Source organism: Symphalangus syndactylus, chromosome 8, assembly GCF_028878055.3.
Source record: "Symphalangus syndactylus isolate Jambi chromosome 8, NHGRI_mSymSyn1-v2.1_pri, whole genome shotgun sequence".
Lineage (NCBI taxonomy): Eukaryota > Metazoa > Chordata > Mammalia > Primates > Hylobatidae > Symphalangus > Symphalangus syndactylus.
Window position 1 is genome coordinate 42,294,285 of NC_072430.2, and position 17,438 is coordinate 42,311,722.

At 52.6% G+C, this 17,438-nt stretch overlaps 1 protein-coding gene across 5 annotated transcripts in view; it reads left to right on the forward strand.

Moving 5' to 3' along the window:
• Positions 1-5,714: 5,714 nt before the first annotated feature.
• The window catches only part of LTBP2 (latent transforming growth factor beta binding protein 2), a 115,867-nt gene continuing 104,143 nt past the window's right edge, over positions 5,715-17,438 (forward strand). For 4 of the 5 annotated variants that reach the window (XM_055288805.1, XM_055288807.1, XM_055288806.1 and 1 more), the window contains exons 1-2: positions 9,090-9,611; positions 17,273-17,343. In XM_055288805.1, the coding sequence (XP_055144780.1) occupies positions 9,118-9,611; positions 17,273-17,343 (565 nt within the window). In that variant the 5' untranslated portion in view covers positions 9,090-9,117. Of the gene's footprint in view, positions 6,354-9,089; positions 9,612-17,272; positions 17,344-17,438 lie in introns of those variants that run through there. The other variant, XM_063644073.1, reaches the window with a different exon arrangement.

A 17,438-nucleotide genomic window follows, 5' to 3' on the forward strand; every position in this document is an offset into this window, starting at 1 on the left:
GCCCACAGAAATCTTAGGTCACTGACTGGCCAGTGAAAGGGCTGCCTGTGGGTCAGGTGCTCATCTTTGGTTCAATCCATTGTGGCCTGGAGCGTTATGTCACTGATAAATACAGTTGCTTTTTCTAGGCATTGTTTAGAAAGGTATCTATTGGATCTCCATTTTCTTGGTGAGGAAACTGGCTCAATGAGTCACTTAGCCCAGGCCACATAACTGGTAACTGATGGTGCTGAGGTTAGAACCGCAAAGCCCCGTGTTCTTCCCACTACTCCAGGACCCATAGCTATGGACTAGTCATGCAGAGCAGAGTGCAGTATGTTGAGGGCTACAGGGATTTGGTGGAAGCAGCAAACTTTCCAGATGAAGGGAGGTGCCCGAAGTCTTCATGGAAGAGGCGGCCCTTAAAATGGGAGTTTAAACAAACAGGTAGGGGTGGTGAAGAACATTCCAGATCAAGGAAATAATGTCAGCCAAGGTGTTTGTGGGGGGGATGGGGGAGAGGAAACTGGGTGGGATTCTGAGAGGCTGAGACTGTGCAGAGTGTCAGCATACATGGCTGGGAGGGTTATGAGACAAGCTTGTGTGTCAAACCCAGTAAGAAGTTTGGGATTGATTTGTGAAGTAGTGGGGATCCATTGAAGGTTGTTGAGCAGGTGAGTGGCTTGATCAGAATTGGACTGCCAGAAAATGTATGGTTAGTTCCCTGTAAGTCTGTTCCTCCTGGGAGGCACAGGCTGTTTCACTTTTGCTGTTGTCTTCAGTCAGAGATGGGGAGGAACGGAGCAGAGCTGAGGAGATGCTGCTGGCACCACCACCGTTAGGCAGAGGACCAGAGGGGGAGTAAGAAGAGAGTGGGCAGGGCCAGGCCTTCACGGCAGGTCATGGGGGGTGAAGAGGAGGAGAAGGAGCTGGAGACGACTTTCCTTCCTCCCTTGGCCATCAGCCTCTTCTGGCCTGAGGTCTGGTCTGGTGAGGCAGAGTACAGAGCATGCCTGCGCTGTCTGTGTGAGTTCCTGAGGAGTGAGATCTTTAATTTTTGTCTGCTGAGCCCCGATGGGCAAGAGGCCAGCCTGTGTTACAACCTCTTGGGGGCCCCTGGGCCAAGGCACTCAGACCACAGTGGACGGAAACAAGGAATGAGTCATTCAGACTAGGACTAGCCGGGGCCCACTGGGATCTGCCGCACCTCGCCTGCCCCCTCAGCCTGGTGTCTGTGCCCTTTCCTGGGGGTTTGCCAGGTCTGGGTCTGTTCCTGAGGGACTGGGGCCCTAGAGAGGGTATTGGGGGCACCAGGGCAAATATCATTGAGCCCCCACTCTTCACAGATGATCCAGGGAAAATGGACTCAGGGGATGATGGAAGAAGGCATCCTCTTCCTCTCTTTGTCTTGACAATGGAGGGTGAGAGGGAGCTGGCTTGCAGGTCTCCCTGGGGAGAGCTTGTTTTAGGAAAGACCCTACTGTAGACCTTCCTCTCTGCCCCTGCAACTCTCATCCCTCAGGGTGTGAGGAGTGTTACTATGACCCAGCTCAAAGCCAAGGTGGGCACAGGCTGGAAGACCCCAGCGACAACCAAGGGAAGCTGCTTCTTGTCCTTTTTTGTCCTCAAATTCCTGCACAGCCATTCTAGAAGCCTAGATAGGCCTGCACAATCCCCCAGCCCACAGGGTTTTCTTCCTGGGAATTTTGAAAGAATAATCCAGGTACATGAGCTCTCCCCATCTGGGTAACTCTCTCCACCTCCAGCAGAGCATATGAAGTCCCCTTGGTCTCACTGGGAGGAATTACAGGGAGGAGGTCTTCCAGCTGCTCACACTGTTGTCCTGCTCAGGTCTTCAGAGACTCTGCTTGAAGGAGAAGTTATGCCTCAGGCCCCCCCAGGGGTTTAGAAGATTCCTCCACCCCTCCACCCCCAGCCAGGGACTGAAGGAATTTATGCAGGTAAATAGGAAATGACATCTCAGCTTATAGTGAAAGGCACGGAGCTTTCTGATCAGCCCACCCATGCGCCAGAGACTGGAAATGAAGGGAAGCTAAGTGAACTAAGTGATTTGGAAGAGCTACCCATTTCCCATCATTGCAGGACACCCTGGCATGAGTGCAGTGTGCTGCAGGGAAAACAGCATGGACTTCGGAGTTGTTCATACTTTTTAGTTGAATCCTGGCTCAACTCCTAGCTGTGAGACCTTGAGCAAGCAACTTTACCCCTCTGGGCTTATGAAATGGGAATGGCAACAACTCTACCACACAGAGCTAAACAGACATTGTATGTATGTCATTTCTCTTTCCCAAGAGAAAAGCTAAGAGTTGAGATGAGCTCTATTCAGCAACTGCAGACTACTTGATGGAGGTCGGGTGAGTATGGCTGTGACTTCCTTCCTTCTCCTCTGTGAGTGCGAATCAGATTCACCGCCCTGACTCAGAGTGGACCCCTAGCTGGTAAACAGGCCTGAGGAGAATGGGGGATGCTTGGTGGGGGCTGACCTGTGACCACAGTCCCATGCAGCCATTAGCACCCCCACCATACCACAAACAGCTGTGCATGCTTCCAGCTCTGAGAAAAATGCAGCTGTAGGTGGTCTCCCCTCCCCTGGAAGCTGGCATTGGTTTAGTATCTGGGACCAGACAAACCAGGAGTGAATCCCAGTGCAGCCATCTACTCGCTTGTGACTGTGGATGAGTCATTTACTTCCCCAAGCCTTCATTTCCTCATCTGCTATGTGGGGAAATAATAGCACTTCCTTCATCAGTAGTGCTTCTCATTAAATGAGAAAGTGACTATAAGATGACTTGGCACAGTGCCTGGTACCTTTTGAGTGCTCAAGAAATATCAAGGCTAGACGTGGTGGCTCATGCCTGTAATCCCAACACTTTAGGAGGCCAAGACGGGTGGATCACTTGAGTCCAGGAGTTCAAGACCAGCCTGGGCAACATGGCGAAACCCTGTCTCTACAAAAAATACAAATTAGCCAGGCTTGGCAGCACACATCTATAGTCCCAGCTACTTGAGGGGCTGAAGCTGGAGGATTGCTTAAACCCAGGAGGTGGAGGCTGCGGTGAGCCGAGATCATGCCACTGTACTCCAACCTGGGTGACAGAGTGAGACCCTGTGTCAAACAAACAAACAATAAATGAAATATCAGTTGGTAAATGGAGTAGTAGTAATTGACACCTGCCCGTAGCCCCATGACAGGGTAAACAGGGCTGGCTAGCTAGTTTGTCCTGAAGAGAAAATGGCAAGAAGAGCATCATTATCTCAACTTTCAGATAAGAAAGTAGAAGCCAAGTGAAGCTCAAAACTGTGCTGCATTCACAGAAGATGGAAATGAGCTCAGAACTGCACTTGGTTCACAGAAGACAGAAATGAGCTCAGAACTGCGCTCGGTTCACAGAAGAGGGAAATGAGCTCAGAACTGCGCTCCCTACACAGAAGGCGGAAATGAGCTCAGAACTGCGCTCCCTACACAGAAGGCGGAAATGAGCTCAGAACTGCGCTCCGTTCACAGAAGACGGAAATGTTCACCACATGGTTGTGGGAGGGCCCTTTCCAGCACACTCTGAAATACAGGCCAGCTCACCTTACCTTTGCAGGAACATCCATACCATGGCAACCACCACCAGCCAGCATGTCATGCCCACTTGGAGGAGACTGGCACTGGCAGACCAGGGCAGGGTGGTTGTGAATTCTTGAGGGGATGGCAGGTCATGGCACCTAAGGTGGAATGGTTCTGGCAGCCTTTGCGGGCCTTAACAACCCCACACAAGAGGGAGTCAGCACCTCTCTGTACGGCCTCCACCTTCCAAACTGGAGGCTGAGGCTGCGCAGTGCAGGGGTCCCAGCTGCCCAGTGTCTGGAGCAGAACATCCAAGCCCATGAGTGGCTCCCATCTGGAAGGCTGGGGGCCCAATCAAACCTTCTTTCAGTGATTCTGCCATCTGATTAACCAGGAAATGTGTTATTTGTTCTGAGCAGGGGAACAAGCTCTCCTGGGGAGAGGAATTCGGGGCTGGAGGTCCAGTTACTTCCAAGGAAGAAAAATCCCTGGAATTCTGTCAGGAGTCTGGGTCTCAGCAAAGGGGGCCGAAATGCAGCCCTTGTTTTTGGTCCTTATTTACCAAATTAGTTCAGGTTCTGGTAGACCTCTGGCTGCCAACATTATTCCAGCGAGACATGGAAAAGCAGTGAGTTTGCCCTGGGAGTCCAGGAGACTGCTGTCCCTTGCATGGGGCATGTGTCTGGGCAAACCTTTCCCTGCTGGAATCTCTTTATCAACCCTTTAGACTCTCTCTGCAGGGTTTTCCAGAGATGATTTTCCTCCCCAGACCTAAGAGATGGGTGAGTAGGCTTAGCAGCGATCTCATGAGGGAGAAAGCTTTAATTAGGGGGTGGGGAAGTGACACATGGTGAGTCAAGGGCCGTGCTGAAAACAGCTTCCCTTCTTTTACTGGGCCAAGAGGATTGAGGGTGGCAGAAAGTTCTGATAACCCCACATCTCCAGGGAATTAAACAGTGGGCTGGCAGGCAGGGAAGAGGGCATTTGGGGATATGCCCTGGAGCTCCTTTGTTGGTGATAGTGGTGGGGTGGTTGGAAAGGTCATGATTCAATTGTGAAGAGGGCTCCAGGCTTACAAGCCCAGGGTGGAGGCAAGGCGGTGTAACCTTAAAAGCTTGGGTTCAGGTGGAAAATGATCAGAGGAATCCTGCCTCTGCTATTTATCAGCTGTGCCATCTTGGGCAAGCCAGTAGCCATTGCCAGCCTCAGTTTCCTCCTTTGTATGTGTGGAAATCATAACGCCTCCTTTGGTTGGTTAAATCAGCCAATTGATGTAACATGCTTAGCATGGTGTTTGTACTAAAGTAGGCTCTATCAATTTTGGCAGGTTAAAAAAAAAAGCAAAACTCAAGTGTTTGCGGGATTGGAGATTCTGAAGAGCTGCAATCAGTCCCAGCAGTTAGAGGGTAAGGGAGATATGGGCAGTAAGTAGGTGGCAGGATAGAGTGTGGCACTGGGATGGGGTAGAAGATGCCAGTCTTTGGAGTAGATGAACCGGGTTGTGGTCCCCAGGCGAACAGGGTGGGAATGTCCAAGGACCACTTGTACTCACTGAGGAGTGGAAGGGACGCCTGATGGTGAGGGAAAGTTTGTCTGCGTGAGGGTTTTGGCGGAGGCGAAGGGTGAGGGATGAATGGGCGGCAGACTTCCAGAAATGCAGACGGAGGAGACGGAGCAGTAATAATGACTTGGACACACAGGAGGAAAAAATAGCTCAGGGACGAAGATGATGCCAAGGTTTCTGGCTTTCGGAGGCCCACGGGGATCTGCGGTGGCTCTTGAGGGATCTAGAGGGGAGCTCCTAAAGGAACTGGGTAGGTTCCGGGGAGAGGAAGGGAGCCCAGAACTACAGAGGTGGGTAGATATCTGGGCAAGGAGAGGTAAGTGTGGACCTGGGGCTTCCACAGCTGTGAAGGAGCAGCATCCCAGGAACAGAATGCAGCATTCTGGGAACTAAGGGGCATTCATGGTCAAAGCAAGGGGTAGGATTCAAGGAGGTCTTTAGAGCCAGCCCCAAAGGCAGCAAGCACATGAACCTGGATCAGGAGCTGCCACCCGGAACTCAGTTCCTCTCTCTTAAAATGGGTCTAATGATACCAGCCCTCCCCACTTGATGGGATTACTGTGTTCTTCATTCAGTTAGCTATCCATTTCACACATACTTCTTGGCTGTTCTAGGTTCTGCAGAAACAGTGGTGAGCAATGCAGACAAGATATCTATTGCTTTAGAGCTAACATTGTGGTTTGGGAAGCCAGACAAGAAATGATTTTATAGGTTGTTGAATAGGACTTTTCCTCTGTTCTTGGAATATCTGCTGAAGCCACAAAGATAGAACAATGAGGGCTAAATATTCTTGCATTCAGAAGAGAAGTACTAGACACCTTACTAAAGGCAGAACAGGTTCAACAACAATCAAACTACATCCCTCAATTCCAGTCTGCAAATGAAAGGGATTGAAGAAAGTCACTGAAGCATAACACTGCTGCATTTGTGGGCAGGGCTGAGATTTCCCCTGAGGGAACTCCCCAACTCAAACCAAATGAAGGGAGCTCCCAGAGAGAACCAGTCATCTGCAAGAAGAGGAGGCTCTGTCCCTATAACTGTCCCCCCACTGATGCTGACTATGTTGCTGGATGTTGCAGGCACCTCGGTGCATTAAACTACAGCAAGACAGTTCATGGGAGAACCCAACATATGTCTTTCGGAATTGAGGACGTACATAAATGAAGAGACTTGTGTGCACTTCCTGTCTGGAGAATTCTGATCGTGGAGCCTCGCTGGAGTGGCCTGTGTGGCAAGGTGAGAAGTGGGCAGGGTGAGGAGTGGCCAGCCCGCCATTGTTTTGCCTAGCATAGATGGGACAGTCCTACGAGAGACAGAGGATGCAGGGGTCTGCGAGAGGTTGGCCAGAGAGTAATTTGTTATGGGAACTCAGGGTGGAGGTCCTGTAGAGAACCTCCCAAAAACCCACATATGTGCCCATGAAAAAGCCAGCGCTTGGCACCTGCCAACCAAGGGTACTTGTCACATAAGACTTTGCTACTTTTCCTCTAACACCCCTCCCCCAGCCTTGACAAAGAGGAGCCACAGCAGAAAAGGGAGGTCAGGAAAACAGACCACACCCCACTCTTGCCACTGCATGATCTCTAGCAAAGGGAAAGGGGAGAGGAGGACTGTTAAATGGGATGTGATATTGACTAACTTGGATGAGATTTTGATCTGGACAGGAGCAGACTTTTTGTGCCTGAAAATGGATCTTAATTATATTAATAGAACAGTTCTCATGTCTGGTAAGGATGACCTCTCAAGCCAAGGACTCTGCCTGAGATGTCATTAAGGGTGGGAAAGGGAAATTTACCATATATGGTTGAAGGTAGTAGTGGAATAGTTTCCGGATAGTCCCTCTTTAGATTCAGCCCATTAAAAAATTCAGTTACACGAGCAAACAAATCAATAACAAGATGATGTCAACTGTTTTATGAAGATGAAACAGGGTGGTGTGTTAGGGAGTCATGACTGGAGTGAGGGAGGGCTGCTCTAGATTGGAGGTCAGGGATGGCTACTCCAGGAGCTGATATTTAATCTGAGAGGAGCAGTGATGAGGAACTACCCTCTAACATCTTGGAGAGGAACCTTCCAGTAGAGGGAAGGAGGCATTCACTTGGCTTGTTCAAGGAGCAGAGAGAGGGCCAAGGCAGCACAGTGTGGTGGGTAAGGGAGAGCAAGAGGCCAGATGAAATCAGAGCCGGGGCAGCCAGCTAGGGTTTGTAGGCCAAGGCCAGGGGTCGAGGCTTTATTTCAACAGTAGGTATTACCTGGGCCTGTCCTTCGTGTGGTGTGGGAGGTTGTGAACTGGTGCCCACCTGCCAGCTCCTTCACTCTGCCTCTCTGGGAAATAGGTTGTACAAATGTGCCAGGGGTAGCCCTGTTGATCCAAGCCTTTAGGCTGTAGGGAGGGGGCATGGGTGAGAATGGTGTGCTGATTACTGGGGACATGCAGACGGTGGCAGTCAGCATTCCCACACCCCTGCCCGCCTCCCTGCTAACACAAGATGTGAATGCACACACTGGGTCAATCAGGGGTCACCGAATCCCCCTCTGGGAAATTCCCGAGAGAGTGAAGGGCTGGGGTGGGATTCCGGGAATGGACTCAGCCAGAGGCGGGAGGCCTGGATTCCACTCCCCTCTTTCACATGCGCTGTCTCCTTGAGTGATTTACTCAAGAGGCTCCGTGTCTTTGCCTCTGTGAAAAAGAGGACCCCTTGGCGGGGCGTGGTGGCTCACGCCTGTAATCCCAGCACTTTGGGAGGCCGAGGCGGGCGGATCACCTGAGGTTGGGAGTTCGAGACCAGCCTGACTAACATGGAGAAACCCCGTCTGTACTAAAAAATAAAATAAAATAAAATACAAAATTAGTCAGACTTGGTGGCGCATGCCTGTAATCCCAGCTACTAGGGAGGCTGAGGCAGGGGAATCGCTTGAACCCGGGAGGCGGAGGTTGCGGGGAGCCGAGATCGCGCCATTGCACTCCAGTCTGGGCAACAAGAGCGAAACTCCTTCTCAAAAAAAAAAAAAAAGAAAGAAAGAAAGAAAAGAAAAAGAAAAAGAGGACCCTTCTTCTAGCGGCAGCCATCACCGCGCCAGGCTTAGGCGTGACCCTCACGCCAGTGGAAGGGGATTGAGATCCAGAGCGAAGGCGGCGGCACCAGGGCTGTGCAGCCACGGAGCGCCGGGGCCGCCGGCTCCGCCAGGGGGCGCGCCCGGGACCTCCCTGCACTCCGCGCGCCGCGCCCCGCGCCCCGCGCCACCCCCGCTCCGGCCGGCCCTGCGGAGGGCGCCCCCAGCGGCCAGGACGCAAGCGGAGGGGGCGGCGGCCCTGTTCCCCTACGCGGGCCTCGGCGCCCCTCCCGGCCTCCTTCAGACCTGCGAGGCTGCAGCCTGGGTCACCCGCTCCAAAGACGGTCCGTGAGGCGAGGGGCGGGAGAACGATTCGGGGCAGGTCTGCAGTTCGAACTTGCCCAGGGCAGGAGAAAGGCGGCCCGGTGTCCCGGTCGTGGCAGGCGCCATCTACCCGACCAGCGTCCGGGTCAGCCCCGCGCCGCCCCCTGCTCCGCACGGGTTAATCCCCCTCGCCGCCCGCTTGCTTCCCGGTGCCAAAGTGGGTGTTGCTGGAATTCCTCGCTCCCTCTCCCGTAATGAGGGGGCTGAGCTGTCTCTCCGCGGAGGGGGCCTGGTGTGGATAAAAGAGACGAAAAAGCCGGGGGAGGTTTCCAAAAATAAAACCGTCCGGGTCCCCTTCAGACGGCTGCAGGCACGGTGAGGAGGCGCGAAGGTGCAGCAGCAGTGCGAGCCCAGCTGGAGTAGGAGCGCGGACTCGAGGCTTGGGGCGCGCAGCCCTCGTTCCGCCGAAAGCCGGGCCCCCAGTCGGCCGCTTCAGGGCCCCCTAGACTCAGAGAAGCGGGCCGCCGGGCGGGGCCGGGAGAACAGCCCGCGGGCGTCCAGCGCGCCGACCACAAAGCTCTTCGCGGTGCCCGCGCGCACCACTCTGCAGCCGCCCCGCGCCATGAGGCCGCGGACCAAAGCCCGCAGCCCGGGGCGCGCCCTGCGGAACCCCTGGAGAGGCTTCCTGCCGCTCACCCTGGCTCTGTTCGTGGGCGCGGGTCATGCCCAAAGGGACCCCGTAGGGAGAAACGAGCCGTCTGGCGGAGACGCGAATCGACTCCGGCGCCCTGGGGGCAGCTACCCGGCAGCGGCTGCAGCCAAGGTGTACAGTCTATTCCGGGAGCAGGACGCGCCTGTCGCGGGCTTGCAGCCCGTGGAGCGGGCCCAGCCGGGCTGGGGGAGCCCCAGGAGGCCCACCGAGGCGGAGGCCAGGAGGCCGTCCCGCGCGCAGCAGTCGCGGCGTGTCCAGCCACCTGCGCAGACCCGGAGAAGCACTCCCCTGGGCCAGCAGCAACCAGCACCCCGGGCCCGGGCCGCGCCGGCTCTCCCACGCCTGGAGACCCCACAGCGGTCTGGGGCTGCGCCCCCAACCCCGCCACGAGGGCGGCTCACGGGGTGAGCATGGGAGAGGGGAGTTTGGAGGGTGCAGAGGGGAGCCAGGGCTCATTTGTGGAGGGGCGTGCAGGCGAGAGGAGAGGGTGCCGCCCTCATGTCCTCGTCCCTCTGTCTTTAGTACTTCGGGAAACAGCCCCGAGGTTCCAAAGTCGGGACTGGAAGATTTGATCCGCTTTCGAAGAGTTGAAGGCAAAGATAGATCATCATCCTCATCCTTTCTTACCAACTCGCCCGGAGCCCCGACGTTAAATCCTTTCGCAAGGCGGCTCTCCACTCGCCCGCGCTCCTCTTGCCTGCAACTAACGAGCTCTTTTAGACGCTTGCAGCGCTGCCGGGATCCGAGAGGCAGCGCGGAGAGGGCGGTGGGGTGGGCGCTCCAGGCTCTTGAGGCCCAGGGGAGGTTGAGCCGGCTCAGGGCGCGGGTGGGCGGAGGTGTCGGGGGCCCCATGGAGAGAAGGTAGATGCGTCTCCAGGAGGGGAGCTGGCAGCGAAGCTGTTGCGTCGGGACAAGTGTCGTGGGGCGTGGGTCGGCCTGCGCACGCTGAGGGCTGGATGCGGGCGTGGGCGTGAGCTCTGGGCACTTTGGGCGGGAAGCGTGTCCCGATGAAGTTGCGACACAGTGGGCGCGTGGAGAATTGGATCAGTGTGCTCTCGTGCATCTAGGTGTAAGCGCGACTTGCGCGCGTTGCAGGGCTAAGCCACCCCACAACCCTGCAATTTACTTTTTTCCTCCCCCTGGGCACCACCCCCTGCCTGCCGCGGGCGCCGTCGCAGAGTGAGAAGACGCCCCAGTAATCCCCATCGCCAATCGGATCATCATGGCTGCGGGCGCCCTCCACCTTGCCTGGGTATGACAGGTGCCTCTGGAATGGAGGGCACTGAGCCCTGGGCAGTGAGGGGCTGGGTAGGGGCAGCATCGGGAAGTCTGGAAAGGGCTTTGGCAGCCTCTCTTTGCCTGGGTCCGATTTGCCAGTTGGGTTTAGTCCTGGGGAACAGCATGAAAGACGCTTGTACCCCGAGTCCTACTCCAAGGACTTGCGCTTCACAGCCTTGGCGCTCTCTGTTTTCCTTGGCTGGAGCGCTCTTCTCATATTTCAGCAGGATTCATGCTCTGTCTCTCAGATTTCTGCTCAGAGTGGCATTTGGCCACCCCTGCCCCATCCTCTTTCTCCCTTCACCCTGCGTTATGTTTCTTCATAGTACTTATTCTATCTGATATGTTCTATTCCTATTTATGTGTTTATGGCCTGGCCTCCCAGCCCACGCTAATGCAAGCTCTATGCAAACAGGGACTTCGTTGTGTCCATTTCTGTGTCTCTTGTGCCTAGAGTAGTGCCTGCACTGGTTGGTGTTCTCTAGGTATCTGTTGAATGAGTGGATGAACTCCCTGCTGCCCATGGAAGGCCCAGCTTCAAGCAGGCAGACAGTAGACCTATGCACTGCCAAGTCGCTTACACATAGGATCATTCAACAAGTATTAGTAGAAAGCACCTGCTGTGTTTCAGCGTTTTCCTTTCCTGATCTGTGCAAGTGAATGCATGCTTCCAAGGATCCTGCGTGCAGAGCATGGGAAAGGGGATGGAGGCCCAGAGTCCAAGGCATTGTTCCTGCTGGGAGAGCAACCCAATTACTTAATATCACGTTGAAGAAATGAACAGATGCTTTCTAGTACTGGAAGTTTCCTGTTAAGTGCAAAGGAGTGGGGCAGCTGTAGCTGAAGAGCTGAGTAGAGGGGACCTGTGACCTGGGGCCCCTGGGGCTCTGTGGGCAGCATGTGGGGAAGCAGAGGGGAGGTGGCAGAGGGGGGCCTGGAGGTGAGGGTGGCGTGCAGGTGTAGCACTGCCCAAGGACAAGGGCTTTTTACTGTTGGCACTGGCCCAGGGGTGGCACTGCAGCTCTGGTGTAGGGGAACCCAGAGATATAGCTTGGGCTGGAGCAGGGAGGAGCTTGTACTGCAGACATTTAGGTCCAGGTGAGGTGCGGGGGAAGGTGGGGAAGTGGAGCATGGGGGCTGGAGGGTGCACTATTAGAAGTCATGAAATAAAGCAAATTGTCACCACAACAAGGCTGGTGGATGTGAACAGGCATGTGAAGACATGGGCTGGGTGCCACCTGCTGTACACAGGTGCACACATCACATGACACACTGGTCAGGCTCCTCCCCCACATTGTCTTCTGCAGCTTTGATAAAGAGTGGGTTCCCTGACACTCCAGTCAGCCACTCCATGTCAGCTGGGGAGGACCTGAGGGGTCATCTTGTTTATTCTCTTCCTCCACCCTGGTCCATTCTGGCTAATGGCTTCTAGTCAGGCTGATCAGGTTGGCCATTCATTGCCTTGTGAGCTGCAGACAGCCAGGGACCAAGTGCCACCTGCTGGTGAATCTTGGAACTGCACCACTGCTACTGGAGCTTCCTCATTCATTCAACAAATATTTTGGAAGGACTTCTATACCCAGGCCCTATACTGGATCCTGAGGATATAGCAGTGACCAAGACAGGCAGACTCTGTCCCCATGGAACTTTCAATGTAGAAAAGATTTATTGCACATAATAAAGACTTATTAAGTTTGTGCCAGGCTCGATGCTAGGTATCTGGGATACAGCAGTGACCAGAGTGAACACCGTCCCTACACAAATGAAATTTACAGTCTACAGGGTTTCTTTTTCATTTCATTTCTTTTCTTTTCTTTATTCTTTCTTTCTTTTTTTCTTTTTCTTTTTTTTTTTTTTTTTTTTTTTTTTTTTGAGATAGAGTCTCTTGCCCTGTCACCCAGGCTGGAGTGACATGATTTCGGTTCACTGCAACCTCCACCCCCGAGGCTCAAGCGATTCTCGTGCCTCAGCCTCCCGAGTAACTGGGATTATGGGCGCGTGTCACCACACCCGGCTAATTTTTTGTATTTTTAGTAGACATGGGGTTTCGCCATGTTGGCCAGGTTGGTCTCAAACTCCTGAGCTTAAGCACTACACCCGCCTTGGCCTCCCAAAGTGCTGGGATTACAGGTGTGAGCCACCATGCCTGGCCTCTACAGGGTTTTTGAACCAGCCTCACAGCACACCACCTGTATAATATTTTTCTCTACCTTTCCCTCTTGTTCTGTTATTATTTTTCTTTAACTTTATATTCTGTTAAAATAACAGGATTTTGTGTTTCATCTGTTTTAAAGTATATTATGAAGTTTTATAAATGCACTAAAAGATATTGAAAATAATATTACTTATAGTCTAGTTTTATCAAACCTTAATATTTTGGCATATTTTGATTCCAGTTTTTTAGTTGAAATTTCCTCTATAAATTTGCCTCCCTCCCTCCCCAGAGTTAACCACTACCCTGAATTTAATTAATTCCAATAGATGTTTTTACAGTATTACTATAGATACATGTATCCACAAAATATACAATGTTGTTTTGCATATTTTAAGCTTAGATAAGTGATACCATATTTCATTATTCTTCTGCAATTTGTTTTTCCCCTCCTCATTATTTTTTTTTTTTTTGAGACGGAGTCTCTCTCTGTCGCCCAGGCTGGAGTGCAGTGGCGCAATCTCGGCTCACTGCAAGCTCCGCCTCCCGGGTTCACGCCATTCTCCTGCCTCAGCCTCTTCGAGTAGCTGGGACTACAGGTGCCTGCCACCACGCCCGGCTAATTTTTTATATTTTTAGTAGAGACGGGGTTTCACCGTGGTCTCGATCTCCTGACCTCGTGATCCTCCCGCCTCGGCCTCCCAAAGTGCTGGGATTACAAGCGTGAGCCACCGCGCCCGGCCTCCTCATTATATTTTTGAGATTTAACCATGTTAATATAATTAACCCAAGTTTATTCATTTTCACTGTTGTATATTATTCCTTTGTCTGAATATTACCACAGTTTATCCATCCTCCTGTTTTTGGACATTTAGATGAATTACATTTTTTTGCTATTACAGACAGTGCTTGACTCATTTTTCTCCATAAATAAATTCATAACTGAAAGGAAACTTTGTATCATTATCATAAGTTGAAAGCAGTACCACTTGTTATAAAGAGAAGGTAACTGTAGGAAAATTGAAATGAAAACGAAATGTTCTTAAGTTCTAGTCAGACATCATTCATTATCTTAGGAAGCTCAGCTCTGTGGCAAGTTCCCTCTATTGGAAGGGGGACTAGCGTGTGTTGAGGGGAGGACGTGGCCTTTTTCACTGCATAATTAGGTTAGAAGGATCACCAAAAAGAGAATGACTTTCTCACCATGTAACTCAGATTGTTGAATGTTGTGATCTGTAAACCTAAAATGCCTTTCCTACCCTCAGTGTGGCTCATCCCACTTTTTGTGAAACTCCAGATTAAATGAAACAAAGAAGTATCAATTGTATACCACGTGTTGGGCACTGTGTTAGACTCTAGAGGCACAAGGAGAAATAAGAAAGAAACCTCGAGATACCCAAGACCGAGATACAACCAATGACCTGAGACAGGCAGTACTAAATGATCCTAGCAGATGCAGATGGAGAATGAGGGAAGGCTGGGTAGATGTCGGAGGAGGTGGATTTTTTTGTTTTGTTTTGTTTTTTGAGACGGAGTCTCTCTCCGTCGCCAGACTGTAGTGCAGTGGCACAATTTCTGCTCACCGCAACCTCTGCCTCTGGGTTCAAGCAATTCTCCTGCCTCAACCTCCCGAGTGAGTAGCTGGGACTACAGGTGCTTACCACCATGCCCAGCTAATTTTTAGTAGAGACGGGATTTCACTGTGTTGGCCAGGATGGTCTCGATTTCCTGACCTCGTGATCTGCCTGCCTCAGACTCCTAAAGTGCTGGGATTACAGGTGTGAGCCACCTTGCCTGGCCCAGGGGAGGTTTTATACAAAGAAGGTAATATCTGATCTGCAAGTCTTGAAGTATGCAAAGGATTTCAATCAGTAGACCAGAGAGGGAAGGCATTCTAGGCAGAGAGAGCAGCCCAGGCAAAGGCATCAAAGTGAAATCCATAGGGCAACTGGGGAGCAACAAACCTTGTATCCTTGGAGGAGCAAAGCCTTGGCTGTGGATGGCTGTGGAGACAAGGTGGGGGTGATGGGGGCAATTAGACCGCACAGGCAAGTAGGCACCTGGGTGCCAGGGGGCCTTATAGAGGCCGGTGGAGAGCTGTGGGAAGTTTTTAACAAAGGGCTAGTGTGATCAGATTTGGCCCAGGTGGAATAGCAGCTCTCCCAGACTGCTAGCCAGATGTGTTCCCTACAGTGATGCTGGATACGGGGCTAATGTGTGCTGAGTGGTGTCAACTGGAAGACTGGACTCAGATGATCTCTGAGAGGTACCTTCTAGGGAGTCAGAGCGATTGAATTGTACATCCCAGCTGTTCAGGCTCATTTGTTCTCTGCTAGCCAGAGCCCACTGAACTGACAATTCCCAGCTGGTCACCTCCCTGGGCCTGCACCCAAAGCTTTAATATTGGCCTGTAGGGATCCTCAGAGTCTCTCCTTGGGGACCTGAATCTCTCTTGAGTGCCCTACCAGCCCCAGCCTGGCCGCTCTGCCTGACAACCTTTGATTCTGGCCAATCATCACGTGGCCCTACATCCCTTAGGGCCTACTCTGGGCAGGCAAAGCAGGGCTGGCCCCTGCCCTCCCACAGTCAGCTGCAAAGCCATCCTGAGGGCAGCTGGGGTGACGGCTGGCTCAGGGGGCCTCCTTGGGCTGGGCTCCATGCCATGACCTCCCAGCCAGGCAGGCTCCGTCCATGCTGTCTGGGTTCCCACAGGCCCTAATTCTTAGAAAATTCCCAGGGCACAGAATCTGTTTCCTCTCAGAGTCCGCCTAGCCCCACGAGAGGTCTTGTCACCACCACAAGGGGTGGTGACATACAAGTGGGTACGTAGTTTCCCCTTCCACTGGGGCGCACCCCCAGAAACTCTGGGTCTGACAAGCAGTGCTTTCCCCGACCCCCGTGACATGGGCCTTGATGCAGCCAGGAAGCTGCTAAAGGTGGTCGCCCAGAGAGGATTTGAGGTGGCCCGAGTGGCACAACTCTTGGCTGGTGAGACATTCTGGGAGCTCCCTGGGAGGGAGGCAGTGCCCACAACTTTGGGCCAAAGGGCCAGGAATGGGCCTCCGCTTTTTCAAGCTGCAGGAATTTATTTTGAATTCCTCGTAAGACTCCAAAAACCACATAAGCTTTGGGGTCCACTCAAATGTCAAACAAACTCCTAAGTGGGACCAGATGTCACCATGCTGGCCGCAGAGATCACAGGAGCAGCCGCCCTGCTCTGTCCTTCGCCTGTCCAGCCTCTGCACTTCTCCCTCCCCTCTTACCCTCCAGTTCCAGTGCCGGTGATGATTTCCGATGATAAGGATGGAAGCCAGAGCCCGGCCCAGCCTGCCAAGGAGTTGCTCCCTAGAGACCTCTAGGAGAAGTCCTTCTAGGGAGACGCCCTGGTCTGGGCATGTGGGTCTTTAGCTGTAGAGTCAGGGCCAGGTGGAAACTGCTGGTGCTGCTGGAGTGCGCCAGACACCTGGAAGCAAAGTTTGGGGAGCTGAGTGAGTGCCCCAGCACTGTAGGTCAGCATCTCATGGGGATGCCCTCAGAGCCAACATCAAGGAGTAGCTGAAGGGCTGGGCACAGTGGCTCACACCTATAATCCCAGCACTTTGGGAGGCCAAGGTGGGCGGATCACCTAAGGTTAGGAGTTTGAGACCACCCTGGCCAACATGGTGAAACCCCATCTCTATTAAGAATATTTTTAAAATTAGCCAGGCATGGTGGCAGGACCGAGGTTGCCATGAGCCATTGCACTCCAGCCTGGGAGATATAGTGAGACTCAAAAAAAAAAAAAAAAAAAAAAAAGAGTAGCCGAGGGAAGAACACTATTTCCCTACAGAGTAAGTCCTGTTTGCCTCTCAAATAAAAATTGTGCCTCCAAATAAAAATTGTGCAGAGGCAGCTTAACCCACATCCCCAGCCCCATCCTCCTACTAGCTTGCCACCTCATAAGCACCTCTTAACCAGGCATTCTAGAGCCCTGTTCCTTCAGTGCCCACTCAGGGCTCAGCCTTCCCACGCACCAGACTGCCGGGGGCTGAGACTCCTCAGTGTGCATTCGTTGGCAGGTAACACCTCGTATGACCTTGAGACTGTTTTATGTGTGTCTTCCAGCTTCCGCTGGATCGTCAGCATTTGTAGGGCAAGGACCATGGTGTTTTTTGTTTGTTTGTTTGTTTTTGGTTTTTTTTGGTGAGAGGTAATGTAGAGTTGGAGCATGGCTTAGAGTTGGGCCAACCCAGGTTTGAATCAGGCTCTGGCGCTTACCTGCTGTGTGGAATTGGCAAGTCACTGAACCTCTCTGAACCGGCTTGTTTATTAGCTTTAGGATCACTGTCATTGTTGCCCCAGTGGACTGCCTTCTTTATGTCAGATGTTAAATATTCTCACCTCATTTAACCATCATAACAACCCAGTTAAGCAGCTATTGTTATCTCCATTGTACAGATGGAGAGTGTGAGGTTTTCCAGGGATGTGCAAAGAATAGCAGAGTCAGGATTCAATCTTAGATTTGCATGTAGAATAGGGACAGCCTTCCCAGCTTCTCTGTGTTCCTCCAAGCCCTGCCTGTAACTGTTGGAGGGGCTGTGAATAGTCCCCAGCTCTGAGCATCCTTGTGTTGACTCTGTTTTGGTGACCCCACAGGAGGAACGTCTGCGGGGGACAGTGCTGCCCAGGATGGACAACAGCAAACAGTACCAACCACTGTATCAAACGTGAGTGCCTCCACCAGTAGCAGACACTCCGCTGTATCAAACGTGGAGTGCCATTCCCCACCCTACTCCCGGAGCAGGTCAAGCTTAGGGACTCC